The sequence below is a fragment of the Dermacentor silvarum genome, chromosome 2, assembly GCF_013339745.2.
Source record: "Dermacentor silvarum isolate Dsil-2018 chromosome 2, BIME_Dsil_1.4, whole genome shotgun sequence".
Lineage (NCBI taxonomy): Eukaryota > Metazoa > Arthropoda > Arachnida > Ixodida > Ixodidae > Dermacentor > Dermacentor silvarum.
Genome location: NC_051155.1, coordinates 201418012 through 201441188, shown reverse-complemented (window position 1 = coordinate 201441188; position 23177 = coordinate 201418012). Strand labels below are relative to the sequence as shown.

The 23177-nt window shown below is 44.7% G+C and overlaps 2 protein-coding genes across 3 annotated transcripts in view; one reads left to right on the top strand and one right to left on the bottom strand.

Annotated features, from left to right (window-relative positions):
* LOC119440658 (snake venom 5'-nucleotidase) overlaps nt 1-23177 on the top strand; it is a 37683-nt gene that overhangs the window by 2343 nt on the left and 12163 nt on the right. The window contains exons 1-4 of one of the 2 annotated variants that reach the window (XM_049662178.1): nt 13649-14209; nt 16184-16321; nt 17715-17940; nt 22738-22923. In XM_049662178.1, coding sequence (XP_049518135.1) covers nt 14012-14209; nt 16184-16321; nt 17715-17940; nt 22738-22923 — 748 coding nt within the window. In that variant the 5' untranslated portion in view covers nt 13649-14011. Of the gene's footprint in view, nt 1-13648; nt 14210-16183; nt 16322-17714; nt 17941-22737; nt 22924-23177 lie in introns of those variants that run through there. The other variant, XM_049662179.1, reaches the window with a different exon arrangement.
* Nucleotides 1349-7763, bottom strand: LOC119442450 (uncharacterized). Its single transcript, XM_049662182.1, has 5 exons — nt 7510-7763; nt 5676-5739; nt 5316-5446; nt 3356-3538; nt 1349-1953 (listed from the first exon to the last, which is right to left on the bottom strand). Exons 2-5 carry the CDS (start codon nt 5719-5721, stop codon nt 1645-1647), a joined length of 669 nt encoding a protein of 222 aa, XP_049518139.1. The 5' UTR covers nt 5722-5739; nt 7510-7763; the 3' UTR covers nt 1349-1644.

Below are 23177 nucleotides of genomic sequence, written 5' to 3'. Positions count from 1 at the left end.
GAGAAAGTCAATGATGTAACTTTCTTAGAAGAAGAAGTGACTGGTTTGAAGCAACCGCTTAGAATAGGACACACATCCCTCTCACTACTTGCTTTCTTCGTGGTTATGCTCCGAGATTTACTTACATTTTTAAAATCTGTAATGACTGAGAAAAGCTACTGGTTACTTGATAGGCTACATAATCACCTCAGCTTCACCGCAGCTTTGGTAACACGAACGCTTTTAACACATCCGCACCTCTACAAGCCATCCGCATGTGGAATGATCTTCCCGATGATATCGCCTCCAATAATAACCTGAATTCATTTCGCCACAAGCTTACGGTGGTTTTGTCGCAATAGCACTGTAACACAGCCTCGTCGTTTAAGTTCTTGCTTTGTTTATTTTGCAATGTGTGGCGTTTTTTTTTTTTTTCTTTCTTCACTTGTACTCAAAAGCTCTTTTAGCTGTTATTTCGCAAACGTATTCTGTTGTGATGCGTTTTTCTGTCTTTTTTTTTTTTTTACTTGCGTTGGAACCTTGTTCTGTATATTTGTATTTTGCAATTTTCTATGTTGCATTGCGTTGTGATGTTCACTTGCTTTGTAACCGTGTTCCTTACTAGTTTGCTTGTGCTTTCATTGTGATAAGTAACCCCTCCCCCTTACTCAATGCCCTTTGGGCCTGTCAGGTATTTTTAAATGAATAAATAAATAGAGTGACTATCAGGTGTCCTCACTTATACTTGGCAGTCCTTCCTTGGATTATGACTCTACAAAAGAGAAGCCACCCTTGTTGAAAAATTCTTGCCATATCAGCGTCTGGGTGGCTACACGCGGAGCTCGAAGTTAATTCGTTCCACCCTCATTCCTTCTGTTCTCGCACACCAATCACACTGTCCAATCTGAATCTACGTATCTAATTAAAAGCTGATGGTTTTTGCAGCCGAGAGCCAGGAGCAATGGCTCCTGTCTCCTGTCTTTGTACTGTTGCGGGCTGGGCTATATTATTTTTCTTTCTTTTTGCTATGCCCACACTAACTTATGTCTTTGTACAGTCAAGTCACGACGTATTGCTTACGTCAGAGGATACAAACTAGCTGCAACACTGTAATGTGAACGTGAACAACGCAAGACCCACAAAGATTTTGGTTTCTGGTTGCTGTCATTGTTTGGCCTCTTCAGAGAGTTTCTGTCCCGTATAATGATTAAGCATAGTCTGTCCCCTATAACGATAACTGTAGTCTGCTCTTGTAAACCCGTTTACCACACGAAGTACTTTGTAAGAATGGGCCTGAAATTACGAGAACGTGCTGAATGCCGTCCTTTCATTCTCCGGTTGGCGCAATGAAAGACTCAACACCAAAGCGGACATATGTCAAAAGCTTTATTGATTGACTTATCACGATTTATTAAAGGCATAACAGTAAGATGGTTTCATGGCGTAACGAATGATTTTTTTTATGTATTTAGTGTTAATTTAAATAAGAATACAGATCTCCTGACCCCCCGCATACATATTTATGCATTCATCCTTGCCGTGCTTTTGGCACAATGATGCTTAGTGCCATTCCTAGACCTTGGCACGTGGCTGTGAACCTGGCCGTACATACAATAAACCGCGCTGCCGTCCACGTGTTCTGTAGACACCGCATACATCGTAGACTCAGGGATTAGGAAATCGCAATCCATCGATGGCGTGGTTAAGGAGATGCATGTAATCGTTGTAAAGAGCATCGTACAGCACAGCCATCACTTTCTCTTCAATCTGACGAATGAATTCTGTCTTGCGTGCGTCGTTGAGATGGAGGTTGTCTCCGTAGGTAGTGCGCAGCCTGATTCTGTCGATGTGGAAAGTTCGCACAATGCCAGCCCTTCCAGTAGACGACGTGGCCTCGAAACGACCCGTGGTATCCACAACGGTCACGTTGACTGGAACGCGTTTCTCGGTACCCAGGAGGTTGTCGCCCTCAGTCTGCGCACGTATTGAAACGACAAATTAGAATAGGTGCCCTGCTCGTTGAAGACCGTCGCTATTTTTCAATCTCGATGTAGATGTGTGCGTTCACCAAAGATGGCGCTTTGAAACCCTAGATATGTCTAGTAATTTAAGTTATCGTATTCTATTCTTCAACGCATTAGACTCGCTGTTATGTGCAAAGAACGAGGGCCATTTTGTAAGCAACAGTGCGATTTTATGGCTGAGACTCCGCGTAATATCGTCATAGAAAACTGAGCAATGAAGAGTAGTAGACACCATGCTGTGATCCTATGGTTTGCGTGCGTTGGTTCTTTTACCAAGTGTCTGCCATGGACTAACAATTCGATTGACTGATGCATTTTTACGCTCCGAAGCATAATTGACGTCACTGTACAAGGCTCCAGATAAATCGACTACATGAAATTTAACACGCACCTAAAATCAGTATACACAAGCATCCTTTTTTTTTTTCTTTGCACATTCGTTTCTACCATAATGAAGCCGCCGAAGCTAGGAATAAAATCGCGGCTTAGTGCTTAGTACCAAAAAACCATAAACCATGATAATCCGGACCAAGTGAATTCGTTATTTGAGATCACCTGAACCAAAATCCTTGTCAAGATACGACTAAGCTCGTACGATTTCATAGCGGCCAACTGAAAATAGCTTTCACGAACGACCTAACGGAAAGTATAAGTTCTTACCTAAATATTATCTCAAATATTGTGTCTCTATTCACTCATTTTATTATAACATTTGGCCCAATCGCGGGGCAGGACCAGTTGCATGAGCGCGAATTATTGCAGTACGTCATGTTGAGTACAGCTTCGATTGTAGAGATTCGTTACGCAACACACCACTATTGCACCCATGCTACGCCACCCTACGTTTAGAAGAACTTTCTGTGGACCTAGTTGGTGCATACTTGATAAACTTTTTAGAGCGCAAACAAGAGACAAATCCTGTGTTTCACCTCCCTTTTGTGCCTTGTCTCTTGTTTGCGCTATAAAAAGTTTATCACCCTACGTTAATATGACTTCTAGCGATACACACACAGAACTTAGTAGGCAGCACAAAATAGAAAGCACTGTTAAATTTTATAAACACTGCACAAAAAATGTATTGGCTTGCAACGTAGTGCACGTTAAAGAACCCCAGGTGGTCCAAATTTCCGGAGTCCCCCACTACGGCGTGCCTCATAATCAGAGCTGGTTTTGGCACGTAAAACCCCATAATTTAATTTTTTTTTTGCTAAGTATAGCACTGAGGGGAAAAAAACAACAACAAAAACTTCAGTCATCACACGTGCTGCCGTAAAGTTCACGAGGTTGCCGAAATTTATTAGTAAAAAACGTCTTTTTCGAATCACGCCCGGGTAAAATACAAATGCGTATACCTTGGCAAGGAAGGTGGTGTAGATGCCATTGAAGTCGAGCACGCAGGAAATGCTGACGTTGAACGCCACAGGTGCAGGCGGGTTGCAGTCAGTAGTGCGGTGAACGCCGGTGTCAAAACCTCTTATAGCTCCTTCCTTCATCTTCACCTTCAGGTCACGGTTGATTCCCCGGGTAGCTTCTACCTGTGGTGAAAACAGGCATTCATGAAGACGCACTTGCGTTGTTTTAGACGATGTCTCCTATGAGTTGTTTTCTAGATCGGCAGGCAGAAAGACCGCTTGTTGCCACCTTGAAACACGCTGCATGGAATACCGTGCTTAAAGGTACATTGAGGAGAAGTAATAAGCTAAACTACGCCGACTGAGTACAATTCCGATGTAGCGAATAGGTCGTCTGTGCTTTGCACACACGCTTGGTGTTCCGGAAAGCGGAAGAAACTAAAGGCTGGTGAGGACGCCGTGATAAAAAGTTCTGTAGCTTCTCCCCACAATCCACATCATTGATTAGGACAGCGTTTCCTGGGTGATACACAGTTGTTGACATAAATGAAGGAAAAATGTGCTGCTAATGGCAGATAACAAAACTGTCGCAACCAGCCAACCACCGTACTTTATTGCTGAGCAATTCGGGCATGAGTAGGCGAAACTATCGTGGAATTCGTGGTGGCACAAGAACATCATGAACGCGTTAGATTGAGTGTACCATTTTATAAATGACGGTTTCCCTTGTCTTTTAGGTCAATCTTTGCTGCAAAAGGGAATTATGAGCTGTGTTTTGATAAAAATGAAGGCATCTACAAGTCTACACTCACTGTTTGTATCTGTATAGTGCATGTTTATCCGCTTATTTCATAAGCGGATCAACAGAAATCAAGATTATATGACATTTTGAATTCCTACTGTATCCTGGAGCTCACCTCCGCATAGTTTTTATGTATAATAAGCAGCCGGTTTTTCACTGAAGATGGCGCTTGTATTATTATGACTTGCATAGCGACAACTTGTGTAACAAAGTCCATTTGGTAGACGTAGCATAACACTAACAGGTATTCGCACGTCGCCTAAGTGAGTCTCAAGAAACACGCATACACTGATAAAGTAGTTGCAGTGTCTGTTTAATTCAATGGCACAATTGATGCTTCTTAATTGCGGATTTACCATCATGTTTTCTTTTCCACGGCACCCTTCTGTATAAACTAGCATCAGAGAGTTAGCAGTGTGACAAAAATCGGCAGAGACACTAAAGACTACTTACGTGTGGGAATGCGAAAGCATTATACCGTTTATAGACTTCGAAACGTCATGAACGCGCTCATGAACGCGTCATGAACGCCAGCACTATTCACACCTTTCGTAAGCCGGAACCGTGGAGCCACCGTGGTGTCGGGAAAGCGTGCTCGTCTCACACCCTGGAGGGCCGGGTTCGATTCCAACCCAGACCGAAATGTGGCAAATTTTCTTTCCGGAGCTATTAATTTACTTCGTTTACAGGAAGCTCTCTGAGAAATTTTACGTGTTTATCCGAGCATTTTTTACGTGTTTTTCGTGTTCAGGGGCGTCGGTCATTTTTGGTACCATCTTTCGGCCACGCCGACGGAATTTCGTCCTAATGGGGCATATAATGCTTTCACATTACTAAGATAGTGCACCCCACCTCTGGAGCAAATAAACTTATTCTCTCTCTCGCATATTATGGAAAATAGGGCAATTGCAATATTTTTCCATTTTGGGGCAATCTGTAGGATAACAGAAGGAAGTGCTCAGAACCCTTCTTTAGAGAGAACAAATCACCCGATTGCTTTCCATTATTACTTTCATCAAATGAAGTGCTCATTGCTTATATGTTCGATGGGCGAAACTGATGTGACGATGCGGGAAAGATATAGTGCTGACAATATGACACGACGCATGACCTGAAAACAAAAGTTTGTTAGCAGCTGAGATTGTATTGTGGACTTACTTTGAATTTAAATTCCGGAATCGTTACGTTGGGATAGAGTCTTGAGTTCGATCGTACAAGAGTCGGCATTTTCTGGAGAAGGATCTGGTCCATGAAAGCATTGGAGTCTCTTGCACCGCCCGCCCAGCAAACTGTGAATATGAAAGAGGCACCAACTTTCGGTTTCTTCTTTTCAGTTCTCGCAGATGTCACTCATGTGCGATTTGTACTGTCACAAAGCATTGTGAGCGTGGTTTAGCAACAGGTGCTGATAAATTAAGGTCTGAGCTGGTACAGAATCTTTTGACACCGGAGTTGTTTTTGCAGAGTTGCTATTAAGGTAGTGTTACACTATTTCATTTTGCGTGGAAGACCGCTTACCATAGAAGAGGGCAGCGAAAAGGAGGAGATGACCAATACCAGCCATTGCTTCTTTTCCTTCAACCTAAAGAAAAGTGTAAACGGTAAACGTGAGGACAAAAATACACAGCAATTTTATCTGCTTGAGGAGAGGAGGAGCTAAGGATGACAAGAAATTTCGTGATCCATCATAGTGTCGACATAATAAATATAGCGCAAAGGAGTGCATGGTGTTGGGAGTGAGCCGAAGTACAACAGTAACAAAAATTTATCTACATCTCAAGTTCATCTTATGGCATGTTCTGTTCGTCCGCTCTGAGCGCTGTTGACTGCTTTTATGAAATAATTATCACTGTCATTTTTTTTTTCTCTTCGCACGGAAAGCCAGTAAAGAGATGCCGGAATCAAGCCTAGTCGATAACAACGCAAGTCTATTCAAGGTAGCGCTGCAGGAGGAGGGCGAGGCCGTCCTCTCTCCCCGCTACACCCTTCCTAGTGTGCGGAGTGCTGTAACCAGGCAGGACAGTGGCCGACAAATGACAACCACCCCCAGCTCGCCTTCAATTCGCTGAAAAAACCCTCTCGGCTGCCCTAGAACCACGACAGTCATACGTTGCATTGTTCGCTGCAAGAGGGTTATTTTGGCAGCCTTTTATCTAGAACCATACACTACGCACATCATTACTCCTGCTCAATGCTGATTTGTAATAGTATAATTCGAGGAATACAAAAGCGAGAAAGCTGTGCATACACAAAGTGTGCAATATTCCGAAGCGCAAAACTGGGAGCAATACAAGCCAATAATGGCGGATATGATGCATTACCATGCAATATTCAATTCTGTGTGACAAATTTTCTGTTATAGTATTTCAGTCATGCAAAATCTAGCCAGAACCGTTTCAGTTACTACTACTGGGTATTTCTATTTAGCCCTTAGTCATAATGAAGATCGCTGGGAGAGGCCTTCTTCCTGCAGCGGACATAAGTATGATGAAGATGATGTCGTCAAAGTAACGAAGCTTGACATCATTATTAGTACTGCCATTACGTACAGTCACTGTGGAAGCATCACAATCACTGACTGCTATGTTCAAGAACTTATCGCTATACTAGTTCGTAGTTGTAAGCTAGGCGTAAACGAACAAAAATGTATATAATACAATATTCAAGAGGAATTAAAATTTGTGAAAAACAAATACGTTTCTGCAACTATTACCAAAGATCTATAAGCTATTTACCCCTTAATTTCTGATCGTCATCTCAAATGTATTACCAAGGTGGTTCCTCATTCGTTTGCGCCCAGAGCGGCGCTACGACTATGTGCACCGATTGACAGAGCATGTCATATCGAACAAGTCAGAATATAAAATGAGTACTGGTTTTCTTTTTTTTAGAAATTTGTGATTTTGAATTTATTTCCTGCATTGAATATGAATTATGTAAATGCTTAAGAAGCATTAAGTTTACCTAATAGCGGTTTTGGCTTCGACAAAGGGCATCAAACCTGCATGTGTAGTTATGAAACAAGGCACTCTCGGTAAATAGCGGAAGTGGAACAGGATAACCCCCACGCAAGCTGCAGACAAACATTCACGCGGTAACAGTCTGTTGATTACACGGTACGTACATTGTCCCTCACGTTGTTATATTGGGGTTTAAGTAAATTGCTGTATTTGCTTAACGGTAACTGAATGAAAACGCGTGCCCCTTCAAGAGACTTACAAACTTCTTTGTCTTCGCTGTTCTTCTGCACAACTAGATTGTCTCGCAACAACAGATTCAATTAGTGCTAGGGTCCTTGTTAAAAGCCTGTCAGCACTGGAAGAAAAGACGCCTCGCAGAAACGCACACGTACCTTTGCTGTAGAGTGCTCGGCGCTCGGCGCGTCGCGTGTGGCGTTTTCCTCGTGCGATCAGCAAGCCTTCCCCACCGCCGACCCTTTTGGCGGCCGTCTCGAGTTGCTCCTTCTGATAGCGGTGGCCGGGCGGCCGACACTGTGTCGTCAGCAACAGGAAAACCAGTTCGCGCAGCGGTCTGCCCCTGAGCGCGTTGACGTCGCCCTCTTCTTTGTCACGTTGCAACCCTTCGGCGCAATCAGAGCTACCAGGACGTTGTGGAGGTGTGCACGAGACCGTTCCAGCATTAGCAAGGCGCGTGTCTAACGCCGTTTTTTTTGCGGCGGTGCTTCCTGTGTAACCATACCTACCGCACGAGGCTCATATATGACCGAAGCGGTCATGTCGCATATCATCAGGATACTCGAGGCTGCACTGCTAGACGTAAACATGGAGGTATCCATAACAGGAAAACTGGCTCTACGATGAAAGGAGAGAAGTGAAAAGTTTCAGTGCTGCCAGCTTGAAATCTAAATGTTTGCAGCATGTTGCGATGCTACAAGATAAACGCCCAGCCCGTTTTTATGTGTGTGTTGCATCCAATTTGCTTTGCGTACAAGCATAACACATAACACACATAATGCTATCTTACAGCGAGGCTGTTAAGGGGTAGTTCCCCCAGGATCCTGTCCGCGTGTACAAAAAAAAAAAGATATCATCATCACCTTTTCGGCTCCATGTGCGTGGTGGTTTGGCTGTATGTGGGTGGCGGTTTCCCGCTAGAGGAGGAGGAGGAGGAAAAACATTTATCCCGCTAGTTCTGCCTTAGCACAGGTGTCAAAACGGATGACTATCAGTCATGACATCGATAACATCACATGCTCGTCAGGTACGTCATGATTAACAATAATAAAATCACGTGTGGCGCATACCCGCATTAGACATGCGGGTATGAGCCAGGGAAAAGAAAGAAAGAAAGAAAGAAAGAAAGAAAGAAAGAAAGAAAGAAAGAAAGAAAGAAAGAAAGAAAGAAAGAAAGAAAGAAAGAAAGAAAGAAAGAAAGAAAGAAAGAGATCGCGCTGTGGCTCATACACGCGTTGGACATATGGGTGTGAGCCGCCGAGATCAGGAGCGGGAGAGATCTCAGCAGGATCCTGACGCTGCCGTGCAGTGTGCCATGGCTATGGACGCTGTGGCGCTAGTGTATGACGATGGGGCGGACTTGGCGCAGCAAACGCACTACTTGGCCACCGCGCCGGGCGAAAACAAGACGCCGATGTCCTTGCTCTTTGACGAACATGCCGATGACGCTCAATATAATCAATAATGGTATTATATAAATTCACTATAGCAATATTCACTACAGCAGACCCACCATACAGCTTCGCTGGCTTCCATCTTCACAGTAGTGGACGGGCTCTGAATTTTGCATGTAATTTAATTCAAGAATATTTCGGACTCCATGAACGTCTTCTGAATGTGGGTCTCAATAGCGAAGCGAACATTGATATGCTAATTTCTTAAGAACACCATTCATATAGCTAGAATTTGATGCGTCGTCAAGATTGTTGATGTTTCATTGTTGATAGTGACTTATGATAACAAATTTCCCTCTATTTCTGAACGGCAACCTTGACATCGCCGCCAACTTTCAGTCGTATGGACGGAGGGACTGGCAAAGGGGTCGGTGGAGGGTATGTCGGTGGAGATGGGTGTACAGATTGGTTGATTGGCTGAATGCTTCCTTTTATGAATTAACATTATCTTTGTAACAGGACGGTGGCTGCAGCTAAGTATCTCGCTACCTTCAAATGTCTGCTGTCTTGAACATCAACCTTTAAAATCTGTACATCATGATAACAAAGCGAAATTGAAAAGAATGCGCCGGCAATTTTGGTTTTGGTGGCCTCAGGTGGCGGCTCGAAGTCCTTGGGCTCGTGCGGCATCTTCGGCTTGCCGGACGGCCCAGAGCTGGTCTTCCAGCTCCAAACTTTTGAGGGCCGCCTTCGAGTGGCGGCGACGCCGACGGAGAAGGTCCCCGGCGGCCCCCGCAGCCGGGGCCAGCCGCGGCGGCGGCGGGAAAGAGCGAGCTCGAGGCTTCCTGTACTCTGGTAACGTCCGCCGTTAGGAGCGCGTCGCGAATGGCGGCGGTTTCGGTGGCGTTGTTGCCGGCACATTCCCAGAGCATGTGTCGCAGCATTTCTCTGTGTCCGCACGCTTTACACGCATCAGTGAACGAAGCTTTATTTTCATTAAAAAATGTTATGTTCCTAGCAATGGTTGTTTTCCCAAATTTTATGCCACAAATAACCAATTTGTCTTTTACTGCTATTCACAGCGGATCAGTTCGCCTTTTCCTTGCTACCTTTACAAACTATGACGTCGAGCAGAATAATTACGTCCTCTTTTATCTCCGGGCGAACACACACTAGCAAAAATTCCTCACTAATTACCGTGCGATTTCCACACCCTACGCATAAATTGTCGGCACCGGCAAAATTTTTCCAGCAATCCGGCGTTCTCGTGCACCCTGATCCAGCTTCGAACAGTATAGGGCATTGAATTCTCAATAACATTTTCCTTTTGCGAGGCTACCTTATGTGGCTCGATGCAGTTCCGTAACTGGCTTGCTCACATTGCGCTTATCCATACTGTTTCCACATCTTCGACTTAAATTTAACACTGTTTCGTCAGCCGCTGTTCCCAAAGTACAGTACATATTTACAGCGAAGCTGTTTACCTCTAGCCCCTGTATGCATCCCCCGCATGCGCTACCAGAGGGGGTGGGGTACTCAAGGCAGCTTGAGTCCTTATCGTGGACGGGAACGGAGATGATTGCGCACGTGGTCTGCGCTTATGTGGTTATAACGTCACGCGCGTTCGTTGGGAGAGGGGAGATGGGGAAAGTGTGGCAACGGTGCTGCAGCAATAGAGACGGGAAGGGGGAGAGGGGGAAAGAGCGTCGCGACAGCGCCTGTGCACGTGGCCTACGCTTCTGTGGTTATAACGTCACGCGCGTCGGAGGTACCGGCGCCGGCGCGGCTGCAGCAGCGGTTGCGGCAAATGCATAGGAGGTGCTGTGAACGCGGCGGTGTTTGTGTCGGTGTAGTGTGGTGCCGTATGAAAAAAATGGATGATTTCATTATGTATGCAGCCCATGTATGCAGCGTAAACAGCTTCGGTGGTAATCCGTCTCCATATAAATGATGCGGCCCCACGAATTCCTTTCTTTTTTCTCAAGCACTTTTCCGCCGCTGTGAGTCACCGCCTTTTCTATCATCATCATCATCATCATCATCATCATCATAAGCCTATATTTATGTCCACTGCAGGACGAAGTGCTGTGCTCTCCAATACCCCTGTATTGAGCTAGCTGATTCCAACTTGCACCTGCAAATTTCCTAACTTCATCACCCCACCTAGTTTTCTGCCATCCTCGACTGCGCTTCCCTTCTCTTGGTATCCATTCTGTGACTGTAATGGCCCATCGTCCTGCAGTGGAAATAAATATAGCGGCGGCGGCGGCGGCTGCGGCTGCTGCGGCGGCCTGCTGCTGCTTGCTGCTGCTAGCTGCGGCGCTGCTGCTGCTTGCTGCTGATGCTGCTGCTGATGATGATGATGATGTGCTGCTGCTGCTGCTGCTGCTGCTGCTGGCTGCTGCTGCTGCTGCTGCTGCTGCTGTGCTGCTGCGCTGCTGCTGCTCTGCTGCTGCTGCTGCTGCTGCTGCTGCTGCTGCTGCTGCTGCTGATGATGATGATGATGATGATGATGATGATGATGCGTGTATCCCAGCTAACGTTAGCCAAGCTGTTCGAGGAAAAAAAATTATTTATAAAACGCAGTGTAAGATGCAAGTTTAAAACCTACAGTGCTCGGTCGTGAGAGTTATGAATACGGAACATCACAGGTCTTCAGATGGTAACCCGCACCGTCGTTTTTTTTTTAATAATGTTTTTCGTTATTAAAAGAAAACAGCACCGCTGCGCCAGAATTGCAGTACTTGTGAGAATCGCTATATCGTTAACAAAACGAGCGTTTTCCTAATCATACACTCATTCATAACTGTTTAATCATACTCCTTTATTTTCGCATCTTTGTTTCATTTATCCAGTCCTAAAAGTCTACTTAAGACGAAGCTTTAGCGCGGGCCCAACTCCGATGCCGCCTATTCAATTAGATGCAAAACGCAGAAGCACTTTTCTGAGAAACCCCTGGACTGATAATAATGAAATTTGTTGCATTTCAGAGTTTAAGGTAAATTCAAGTGACTGTTGGAAGCAGAATTTTGAGTTTTGGCCCATTTTATTGCGACTATATGGACACTCCAAAGCAGTTTTCTGCCGTCGGCATCGCCGTCGCCGTGAGGTTCCGTATGACGTCGACGGCGATGAAAAAAAGTTGTCGCAGTTTCACCTGAAAGGCGAAGCATCAATTGCGATAGCAAACTTGTAGAGAGCTATACGGAGTAATGATATTACCTTTATCAGCTGTATAAACTTGGACATGCAGCAGCATCGGCAACACGCAGAACTGTTGTCGACACCATCGGCGTTTTGCCCGCGTTCGCTCAAAATGCGTGCGGCGTTGGTGACTGTTGCCGGAGCCTCTGATATAAATAGGCACTTGGTGCCGCAGCTAAACGTCGCCTCCCTTCCCTCCCCCTCCCCCACGGCCTCTCGCGCGTCGGAAGAAGGCGCGTTTGCTCTACATATATGGTGATTGTAAAGGAGAAAAGAGACGCCTACTTCTGCAGCCCTTAAGCGAGCACGGCGCAGAACGCGCGTTTGTTCTCCGCCGTGCGTTCACTCCCCGTGAAAGACGCGCCCCTCGCGCCCTTTCACTCGCACATACAGCGTTCGGCGCGCGGCGGCGATTTCTTCTCCAAATGACGTCATACGGAACCTCACGGCGACGACGACGGCGACGCCGACGGCAGAAATCTGCTTTTGAGTGTCCATATAATTGCTATCGCAATAAAAGTTGCCGCGCTCCGGACGCTCTATGTGCGAGTGAAAGGGAGCGAGGGACGCGTGCTTTCACGGGGAGCGAACGCAAGTCGGAGAGCAAACGCGCGTTCTGCGCCGTGCTCCCTGATGATGATAAGTGGTTCTTGAGGGAAAGGGAAAGGTTGGCGCTATCTTCTGCAGCCCTTGAGGGAGCACGGCTCAGCGCCAAAGGGCTGCAGAATTAAGCGTCTCTTTCCTCCTTTCCATATATAGAGAGCAAACGCAACTTTTTCCGTCGCGCGAAAGGCTGTGGGGGGACGGGAGGGAGGGAGATGAGGCGGCGTTTAGCTGCGGCACCAAATACGCATTTATATAAAAACGCCGCGTGCGTTCGGTGCAAACGCGGGCAAAACGCCGACGGCGTCGACAACAGTTCTGCGCGTTGCTGGTGCTGCTGCATGTCCAAGTTTATACAGCTGATAAAACTGCTATCCGTACTCCATATAGCTCTCTACTAATTTGCTATCGCAATTGGTGCTTCGCCTTTCGGGTGAAACTGCGACAATTTTTTAAAAATAATTTTCACTAATTCGTAAGTACTAAAAAATAGAAGCACAAAGTTTACAAATACGTAGCTCTGCACCTAGAACAGATATCGCAGTTCTGTCAACTGTGTCTGTTAGAGCAACCAAAGCGGACAAATTTGATATGTCGATTTATATCTTACCTGAAGTTTTTCCAATGTTTGCAAGGGTTTTGGAAAAGTTCTCCTCATAAATTACTGTTTTTTTAGAGCAATGTGTAGTATATCAATTTTGTCCGCTTTAGATGTACTATTAGGTGCAATATACAGAACTCTATTATCGTTTTGTATTACTGAGTAACAGAATTGTAAACATGAGGTCTTCTACTTGAGAGAATTTTCACTTTTTGCCAATTTTTATGAAGAAATTTACCTCATAAATAAAAATTTGGCTTTCAGCCGTTTCTAGATATTAACTTTTTCTTTTAAATACAAACGACCTCATCAAATTAGGTGCAGTGGTTACCGAGAAAAATGGTTTATCCTTTTCGGTGTATTTAGATAGGAGCCCTCGAGCTCAAACTTCCTCTTAATGACGGCATTTTTGTCAGTGCCACTAGATCCTTGGCCAATCACTTTTTTGGGTATGCACCATTCATGGGGGAGTTTTTTTTTCCTTCCTGCATGGCGCCATGGCTTTAGGTCATTATCATCATCGTCACAACACGTGGGACAATGGAACGAAATTCTCGCTTCAGCTGCACGTCAGTCTTCAGCAAAGTGTCACCACATTACAAAATTCTCGCGTAGTCGCTATGCAGTTGTCTCGCAAGGCAGGCGACCACAATTCATCGAGCCGTCAGAACCCGTGGTCGGGTGAGCCAGAAGAAATTCGACTTCATCGTGCGTGTCGTTGAATCGCAAGGACAGGGAATTATTCCTCAAGCCCGTAAAGCAGCCACCTTTGAGTTCCACCATCCGCCCCGAAAGAGGAAATGCGACCGGGAGTTTGATGTCGTCCGCGCCGGCGTTCCTCGAGGAAGAGCGGTCGCTATGCGTCTACTCGGCGTCCTGGTTTGCTTCTTTCTGGTGTTCTCACCCGCGATCCATCGAGTGTGCGCCGATTTCACACTCACCGTGCTGCACACGAATGATGTGCATTCGCACATTGAAGAGAGCACCAAGTACGGCGGCCTGTGCACCGGTCACCGTGCTGATTGTGTAGGCGGCATTGCCAGGATAGCGACCAAGGTCAGTTTTGTAATGTTACGCGCTCTGTTTTGCTTACCACACATATAGCACCATCAAAGCTGTGCTGAAACCAACGATTTATAATTTTAGACGCGAAGCAGCTTATGGTCGGGGCTATGTCACTCCTTCCCTCCCTCCCTCCGCCGTGCGGCGTCCACACCCCTACTGCGCATGCGCATCCTCCTCCCCCTCCTTTCCTTTTCTCATCTCCTCTCCTCTCGGCATTCCTCCTCTCCTCTCCGACGCTCCTCTCCTCTCAGGGTTGCGCAACGAATGACAACACCTGCGGCTCCGCGAGCGATAATGCGAAGCAGCTTAGGTTAGAGGCGCGACGGTAGGCGCCCCAGAGGCACCGGCAACAGTCACCAACGCCGCGCGCGTTCGGTGCGAACGCGGGAAAAACGCCGACGGCATCGACAACAGTTCTGCACGTTGCTGGTGCTGCTGCATGTCCAAGTTTATTCAGCTGATAAAACTACCTTGAGTCGACCCCATGGCTGCTTCGCATACTACTCAGGGTTGTGCCCTACGGGAAGATGGTGTAATTTTTTTTGTGAGGTGAACTACAAATGACTCTTCCGGCTCTATACTCCTGCCTTGCTCACGGCAAGATATTGCATACAGGATGCATTTCGCTGTGCTTATTAAATGCGAAGCATTTTTAAACGGGAAACAATTATTGCCAAAAATTTGCCACTTTGAGAGTATCTATCTCACCGCCTGCGTCTTGGTGCTCTCGTAGTCGTTTCATTAACTTGGTATGTACCGAAATTGGCATAGCATGACAAGAGTTTATGACTAACATAAATTATAGGTCATGAATATCATTGCATGTGTGGCATGTAGGTCATGAAACAGCCGCCTCATGGTCGTTTCGTGAACTTGGTATGTACCAAAATTAGCATAGTATGACAAGATTGTATGACGAACATAAACGATAGGCCATGACATGACATGTGTGTCATGTAGGTCATGAAACAGCCGCCTACATCTTGGTGCTCTCATGATCGTTTCGTTAACTTGGTAAGCTCCCCGCACACTGATTCGCATAACATCAATTCCCGTAGGGCGTGGGATCTGCCGGATTTTGTTCATGTTGCCATGCGGTACATAGTACTTGCCCCCCCCCCCCCCTCTATTTCTTCCGTAATATATAGAGAAAGTAATTGTAGTCGGCAATAATTCCGACTTACTTGATCAGTGTTGCGTTTTCCAGCTAGGAAATTGCGCCTTCTGTCAAAGTTTCTGAGAAGCAAGGCATAATAGATAAAGCTCAGCGCGAAACACATGCTCCGCACGAAATTTGAACGCGGACTTACGAGGCATTTAGCCACAAGAACCGCTTAACATGAATTATTTTATTTACGCAAGATTCAGTATATGAGACAACACAGGGTGGCTGAAAGTACACGTCCTAAGCATTCCATGAAACGTGACTTGCAACTTCTAGGTCGCAGCTCGCGTTGTCATTATGAGACCAATGCATGTATGGATAAAGTTCTAGCGCGTTGAGTGAGCACTGGCCCCTTGCACGTGTAAATTCGTGATTTTCCGAAAACCACTAACCAAGCAAACAGGAAGCCTGCTGGCGAGACTAATCGATTTTTTTTTCTAGCTGGGGACAGCATTTCGGAGACAGGTGTGTGGGTTCTCTAAAGCTGAGTAAACTATTATACGCAGGATAGAGCCGCCTGTGCAAATGGCCGTCCCAGTCATCGATGGCTAGAATAATTGATTGAATGGTGTATGAGCGAGCGGTATGGATACATTACATGACTTGAAAAAAAAACAATTAAATTCTGGGGTAGTACGTGCCAAAATTACGATACGATTATGAGACACGCCGTAGCGAGGAACTCCGCATTCATTTTGATCATCCGAGACTGTGTTTGCAGGAGGTTTAATGTGCCATTCATTTGTGATGCGCTCGTGTCAACAATTTGTCTGTTCTTACTTTTTTTTCTTTCCTTTCAGGTAAACGAGCTGAAGAAAACGTATCCGAACACGATTTTTGTGAATGCTGGTGACTTTTTCCAAGGTACAGCTTGGTACACTGTGCTGAAATCAGCATTAGTGTCTGAAGTGATGGTGGCAATGGGCTACGACTACGCGGTGAGTGGCTCCTTTGAATAATCTGCCTGTGCAGCATTGGTTTGAAAAATATTCCTTGTTACTATTGCTACATCTTGGGGCTTTTGTTTCTTTTAAAAGAAAGCTTTCCTAATATCTAAAGTCATGCGCGTTTCTGCTACTGTGAGTTTCAAAATTATAGTTCCTTCTTAAGATGATGATGATGTATGGATTTTATTGGCGCAAGGGCCAGGGATGGCCAAAGAGCGCCAAAGTTCCTTCTTAAGAACGAAGTGACGTTGTACTGTAGGAGGCAACGCTCACAATATGTACTGTACATATTGTGAGCGTTGCCTGCAAACAGGATTACCAGACTTTGAAGGTACCGCCTGTTTGACACACCGTTACATAGAAATTCCCGCAACGCATAGCCACTTCTCACGGCTATGCGTTGCCGTGAGAAGTGAAAACACCTATATAAAAGGTGTTTGAGTTACGCTAGCGTGCTATGTTGGAACGTTGTACTAGTCATGGTGGCATGCATGGAGACACTTGGGCAACACTGTCGCGTCTGAACTGCACACTACAAGTTTTTATACATTATGGGTGTAAAAAGGGTGTTTGGTTGTCCCGTGGCGAACACCCTCGCATTTAAAAGGCTAGAGAGAACTGTTGGCGGAAACCAACGAAGTTTTCTTGTCTGACGATTTTTTGAGTCGAGTAAAATGATAATAGCTGCAACAGACGACGCGAAAAGGGCATTAAGCAAACTTGCAAAACTATCACTGTAAAATTATCTTGTCAGATATTTCTGTGCACTCAAAGTGGTGAGATTTATTGCACAGATTTTGACTAGGTATTTTCTCATCGTACATGTAGCTCGCTGTCGTGCGCAATAAATTCTGTTAGAGCCCAAAATGCAGGGGTGTCACTCATGGGACTAGCCAATACCCTAAAACGTGTAAACATTTTTTAGAGTGTACATGACGGTTATCTTTGCTGGAAGTGAAATCCGCGTAGGCTTGAAGCGCAGACAGATTTGTGACACAGATGACACAAATGCAAGCATTGCGTCCAACGATGCGCCCTGTTTGACCAGTGCGAAATCGGACAGCAACGTAAACGACAAGCGCACCTGTGAGAAAGCGCGATGGATGCTCCTGCTAAGCATTTCGCGATGCTTTCATTCCTATATGCGGTATAGCGGTTGTTTCTGTAATTGTGCTTTCTTATTCCACTTCTGCGGTGAGTATGTCCACTGTTCTGGGCCCCCATTATTTCAGCCATCGTAGCGAAGAAAAGCGGGCACGATATCGCCCTCAAATAAACATGTCATCGCTGCAAATTAAGCACAGAGATGAACAAATGGTGAGCGTAAAATCTGTAACGCTGAAAAACATTTGAAGATGCAGCGCATATGCTGGCGCATGCGCAGTGTCTCGGGAACCACGAGTTCGACAATGGGCCCAGCGAACTGGCTCCGTTTCTCCAAAAGGTGTCCCGTTCGCCTCTCAAGTTCGTCAGCTGCAACACTGACTTCTCTCGCTCGAGCAACTTGCGCCACATCGATGTGCCAAAGTCGGTGATCACCACAATGCAAGATACCAAGGTTGGAATCATTGGCGCGGTGATTGAGGACACAAAGTTCCTCTCAAACCCGGGTGAGTGGCTCAGAAAAGAGGCGCATGGGGCGAGTGTAACTTCTGTTTAGACGTTTCTTAAGCAGGCAAATATTTTCATCTATTTCCATCCCGTTCAGCAAAATGATACTAAATTACAATGAAACCTTTAGTAAAAGTTTAGGAATGGTACGTAATGTGCAGAATTACTCGGGTGCCTAAGCAATGTTATTGTAGGAAAGGCAAAACGGCTCAAAGTAGTGTTCGTACAGCAATTCAATTTTCAATTTTCATGTTGACTTTCAAATTTTCAATTTTAATTCGACAAACTTTTTCTACTTCGCGCAAATATTTTTGATGTTTATTTCATACTTCAATCATTATTATTGTGCAATAGGTATAGCCTAGGCCTTAGTAAAGGAAAGCTTTAGTAGACGACCCGAAGAAGAATAACCGCTATAACTTCTTTCAATGGAATTTAAGACGTGCTTGCATTGGAGCCTTGGCGAAAGGAAAAACGAACGCGGGGTAAACGCTATCCAAACATAAACTCGACAGCGTTGGTAACACTCTTTCGTTCGCCTTGTTTTATCATGCAAAAAAAAAAAAAACCTGTACGACTGCGGTGATCTCACACATAATTTGATCACGCATGTATCTTTCACTGCTCTCAAAAAAGTCAATAAGCACTAGTTTTCCAAAAGCAGGGCTATGATAGGACAGACTATAGCAACGCTATAGCATTCAAACCGATAAAACCGGCCACTGTAGCTTAGTGGCTATGGCCATGGAAATGGAAATGTATTAAAGTACCCTGCTACGGACGTTGCGCTGCTGAGACCGAAGTCGCGCGTTCGACGGCGGTGGCCGCGTTTCGGTGATTACAAAATGCAAAAATGCTCGCGTACTTAGATTTAGGTGCGCGTTCAAGAATCCCAGCTGGTAAAAATTAATCCGAAATCTCCCCACTGCGGCATGCCTCATCATCAAACCGTGGTTCTGGCACGTAAAACCCCGGAATTACTGTCGAACCAGGATATGTCGAATCTGAAGGGGATCACAAAAAAGTTCGATATTAGGTAATTCGATATATCAAATAAAATTTTTATACAGAAATTTTCAAGGGGATTTTACAGCTGTTTCATATACACAATAATTCGCTATATGTGGTTTCTCTTTAACCGGGTTCGACTGAAATTAAATAGTTTTCAAACCAATCAAGACACTGTTCACAGGTGATATCGAAGCGGTTATCGGGATTTATCTGTGCTGGGTATGCATAGTGGTCATTTGAGCAAAAAAAAAAAAAACTTAGTAAGTAGGCGTAGCTGCCACAAGACTGTCGCTCGCTCGTTCTTCCGTCCTTTCCTAACGGATATTCGGTCACATTGACAATCGCCGATGGCTTCTGCATAATTGTTTTTCTAACGACCGATTTTATTTTCCATTCTTTTCGCTATTTCTCATTGTTTCTGACACCAACGCACCACCATTATTCCTAGGCTAGAGTATTCGGCGTGACGCATAATATGATACTTCTTTAATAATAAAAGAAGTATCAAAAATAAACTGCAATGTTACACAATACGAGCCCTCCTCATACCCTCACAGCACGCACTGCCGCTTTCACTGCCGCTAATATTAATAAAATGTGCAGCCACGGCCAATGGAGTGGCGCCATCTGGCGTTCAGTTTTGCGTTTGAGAATATATTTTTTTCAGCAAATGTCAGCAGATGGCTGTATTGTCGCAAACGATTTGGCCGAAGAACAACCACTTGTTGTTTGCGGTCTAGTTACTATGCTTAAATGTTCTGTTCATTAGAAGTGATATCAAGGACAGCTTGCTTACGCGTGGGCGCATTGTTTCTCCGAAATGGTGCATTGCATAAATACTCTTTCATAGAATCTGCCTAGGCCAATTGTACAATATAAGGAAGGCTGTTTTGTTTTTCACTGATGCCTTTTATTTTTATTCTTATTGTTTGCAATGCCATACGCTGACTTCTTTCCTTTCTTTTTCTTTTGTTGTTCCTTTTTTAGCTATATTTCCACCACTATGATGTTCTTTCTTTCCTTTTTGTTGCACAGAAATAATACTTCCAAATGCGCTGATGAAAACAGAGTTCGTTACGTTTATACTTCGCTTTTCATAACGATTTTCCCAAAATGTGCTTGGATATACAACTTGCCAAAGTTAACGAGGTCATGCCGCAATTTTGCTTGTATGAGACACAAATATCTTATATTTGTGGCACCTGGCAGCTTGCTGGCGTCAATTATTGCTTAGCGCACTAGGCCAATAAGCATCGTGTTGCTAGGACGGGTTAGTCTGCTGTTAATTGTTGTTACTCTCATAACATGCGACTAATAACTGTTACATTAAACGACGTGCATCAGTTGCGGTGTCGTCTGTATGAATAGAGATAGTTGGCACCACGTACTTTGTGTATCGGTTACTAGCTTTAGAACTATTGGTCCAAACAGTGTTTCGTATACATTTCTTTGGTGTCTACAATAAAGTGTATATACCTGAAAAAAAATTTACGGCCGGAGAACGGGTCACAGGCCCCAGCATTCCCGTGCAGGCCGAGCTGACAAGAAGCCATACTGCAAGAGTCGTGCTAGTAATGTCGTTTGGTCAGCTTTCCCATTTAATTGTCTCGTGAGTCGCTCGGCTATATGACAAGATCACTTTCATGGTTTGGAATTTTGTTTCAATTACTTTTGTATTGTTTACAAAATTCCGCCGTCTCTACATTGATGATGTCTAACAGCGAACAAACACCCACAGTATTTCTATATTATGCACTGCGTGTGTCACATCAACATGCGATAACCCAGAATAGATGTAGTATTGGCATGTTTATAAAGCTGATAGCACTTTGGTATGCAGTACTTTAGGCACCGGACCCTATCATTCAATACTATTGGCAATTTCAAGTGTCAAGTGCTAATTAACCCTTCGAATGCATTATCAAACCTGAAAAGAATGCAAGAGCGCGGCAAAATGTCAAGTAAAGTTATCTGTAATCCGTAAAGAATACAGAAAATTTAACTATCCAAATTAAGAGTGTTATTCTAGATATAAATTTATCGGAACCCCGTTTTGAGACAATCTTTACAGTACAACATCGAGGATACGAATTTCGCGGAACTTTTTATGGTAAATTGTTTCATCAGAACTTCGCATGGTTCCGTACAAGCAATAATGGAGTACCAGTGTGAACGTAAGATATAATTGTTTATCTATGGTGGCTACATTCAGGGGCCCATACAAAGCAATGATAGCTTTATAGACCGTTCTTCAGTCAATGCTGTCAAGGAGGCCTATCTGGGATGCGTAAAACTATGAGTGCTGATTTCTTCAGCTACGTTGTCAGATTTTCCAATAACCCAGGTCTCCGCTTTGATCGCAGAAGGCCAAGAACACTGACGCCGACTTCGCAACTGTATAGCCTACGCCATTTCCGTACTGCCCCGGTTGTGAGAAGTCTCACAGCGGCTCAGGAATTTGGGCCATCCACCGCGGACCGGTAGAATTTTTGAGTGATCCAGAAACCTAGAAATTCATGTCATCCACCGCGAACCGTGAGCACTTTCGAGTGATTCTGAAACTTAACTGATTAGACTTATTTCATTTTGGTTCGGTACTCTTCTTAAAGTGAAACTTTCCTTGCATCCCTCGATAAGCATCATACATTGTCTTCGTTCTGGTGACACCGCTGCGTCGACGTCTCACAGTGTGCAATCTCCTTAGTAGGCGTTTGCAATTTTGTATGCGTTGTGAAAGGTGTAGTGAATCAACGCATACATTTCATGACGTAGCAGTTATGACGTGTGAGGTGCATAAACATTGCGTGAGGGTATACACGTAGCGTAGAATGAAAAGAAGCACAATTACGCGCATCGCATTTTAAGTGCTGCACCGAGACTTCGTTTAAGGGAGCAATAAAGAGAAAAAAATTATTTCTTCTGTACTAGTAAATTACCCTTCTAAGACGCCAAGAGCACTACTATTACTGCGAGAAGAGGCTTAGTAACTCAGGAAAGGCGCGAAAAGAAAAGACAGGTGGCGATGCCGGCTTGAAGTGGCCACACCAGCTCGTCGTGAGGTCGTGGATTTTGACGGCATCGGCTCAAGCCTAGTTAATTGTTGATCGGTAAAAAATGAATAGATTGGGTTCGACTACGAGCCAGAGATTGAACTTGGGAAGTTTCGGGAAATTTTACTGAGCCAACGGGGCCCAAATATGAAAAGATTGTTTGAAATACGTGTACGTCACAATATACCTACTGGTGCTGGGGCTTTCGGCGCGAAATTAAGAAAATAGAACGTTGACCTTTCTTTATGTTCTCATCTAATATTCACCCTATTATCACGGTAGTGACAAAAGTTATTTTTCGAGGAATACTTTATTAGCCTGAACTGATTAAGTGCTTGACTTCAGTAACCCTTCAGCATGCGCGTAACATTCCAGCATGGGCGTAAGATCTACGCAACATTTTTTTTCATAATTCGTATCAGCCCCAAAATCGGAAAATCATCGTGGTAGCATCGAACCTCGACTGCATTGCAAAATATAGCGCTCCCTTTTTACTAATAATGGGTTCCTGCCACAAAAGATGGCGATCAGCAGGACAATAAATGTATGACCATGGTAAGGGTGAATTGTGACGGTCGCTAACAAACAAAACTGCCGAGAATATGGGTCCAAATAGATTTCAGCTGCATACAGCTCCATTTAAAACCTTTGGCGAGATTTCACCTCAATGTGAAATGTCACCAAGGACTGCCAGCTCGACAAGCACTCATTTTTTTCTTCGTTAATGTTTTACAGGACCAGTTAAGTTCTTCGACGCAGCTAAATCGATACAGAAGGAAGCAAGGGTGCTGAAGAACATGGGCGCTAAGATTATAATTGCGATCACGCACATAGGCTACCTGAAGGACATTGAATTGATCCGAAACGTCACCGACGTGGACTTGGTCATTGGTGGCCACACAAATACCTTCCTCTACAATGGTACGTACTGCATTGCGACATAATTAAGCAACATCCACGCCTTCGCTATTATACTGCAGCTCTTGTTTTATAGAACCAAACGGAAATAAGTTTTCTCCGAGAAACAACAAAGAACGGATCGGTATCTCCGCACAGTCTTCGCCAACAAGTGTGTATAGTTCACAAGAAAGTACTTTGTTGCCGAAAACTTTGAATTTCAAAGTATTTCATATGTACTATCGACCAAAAAAGTTTACGGGACCAAGGGATCCGAC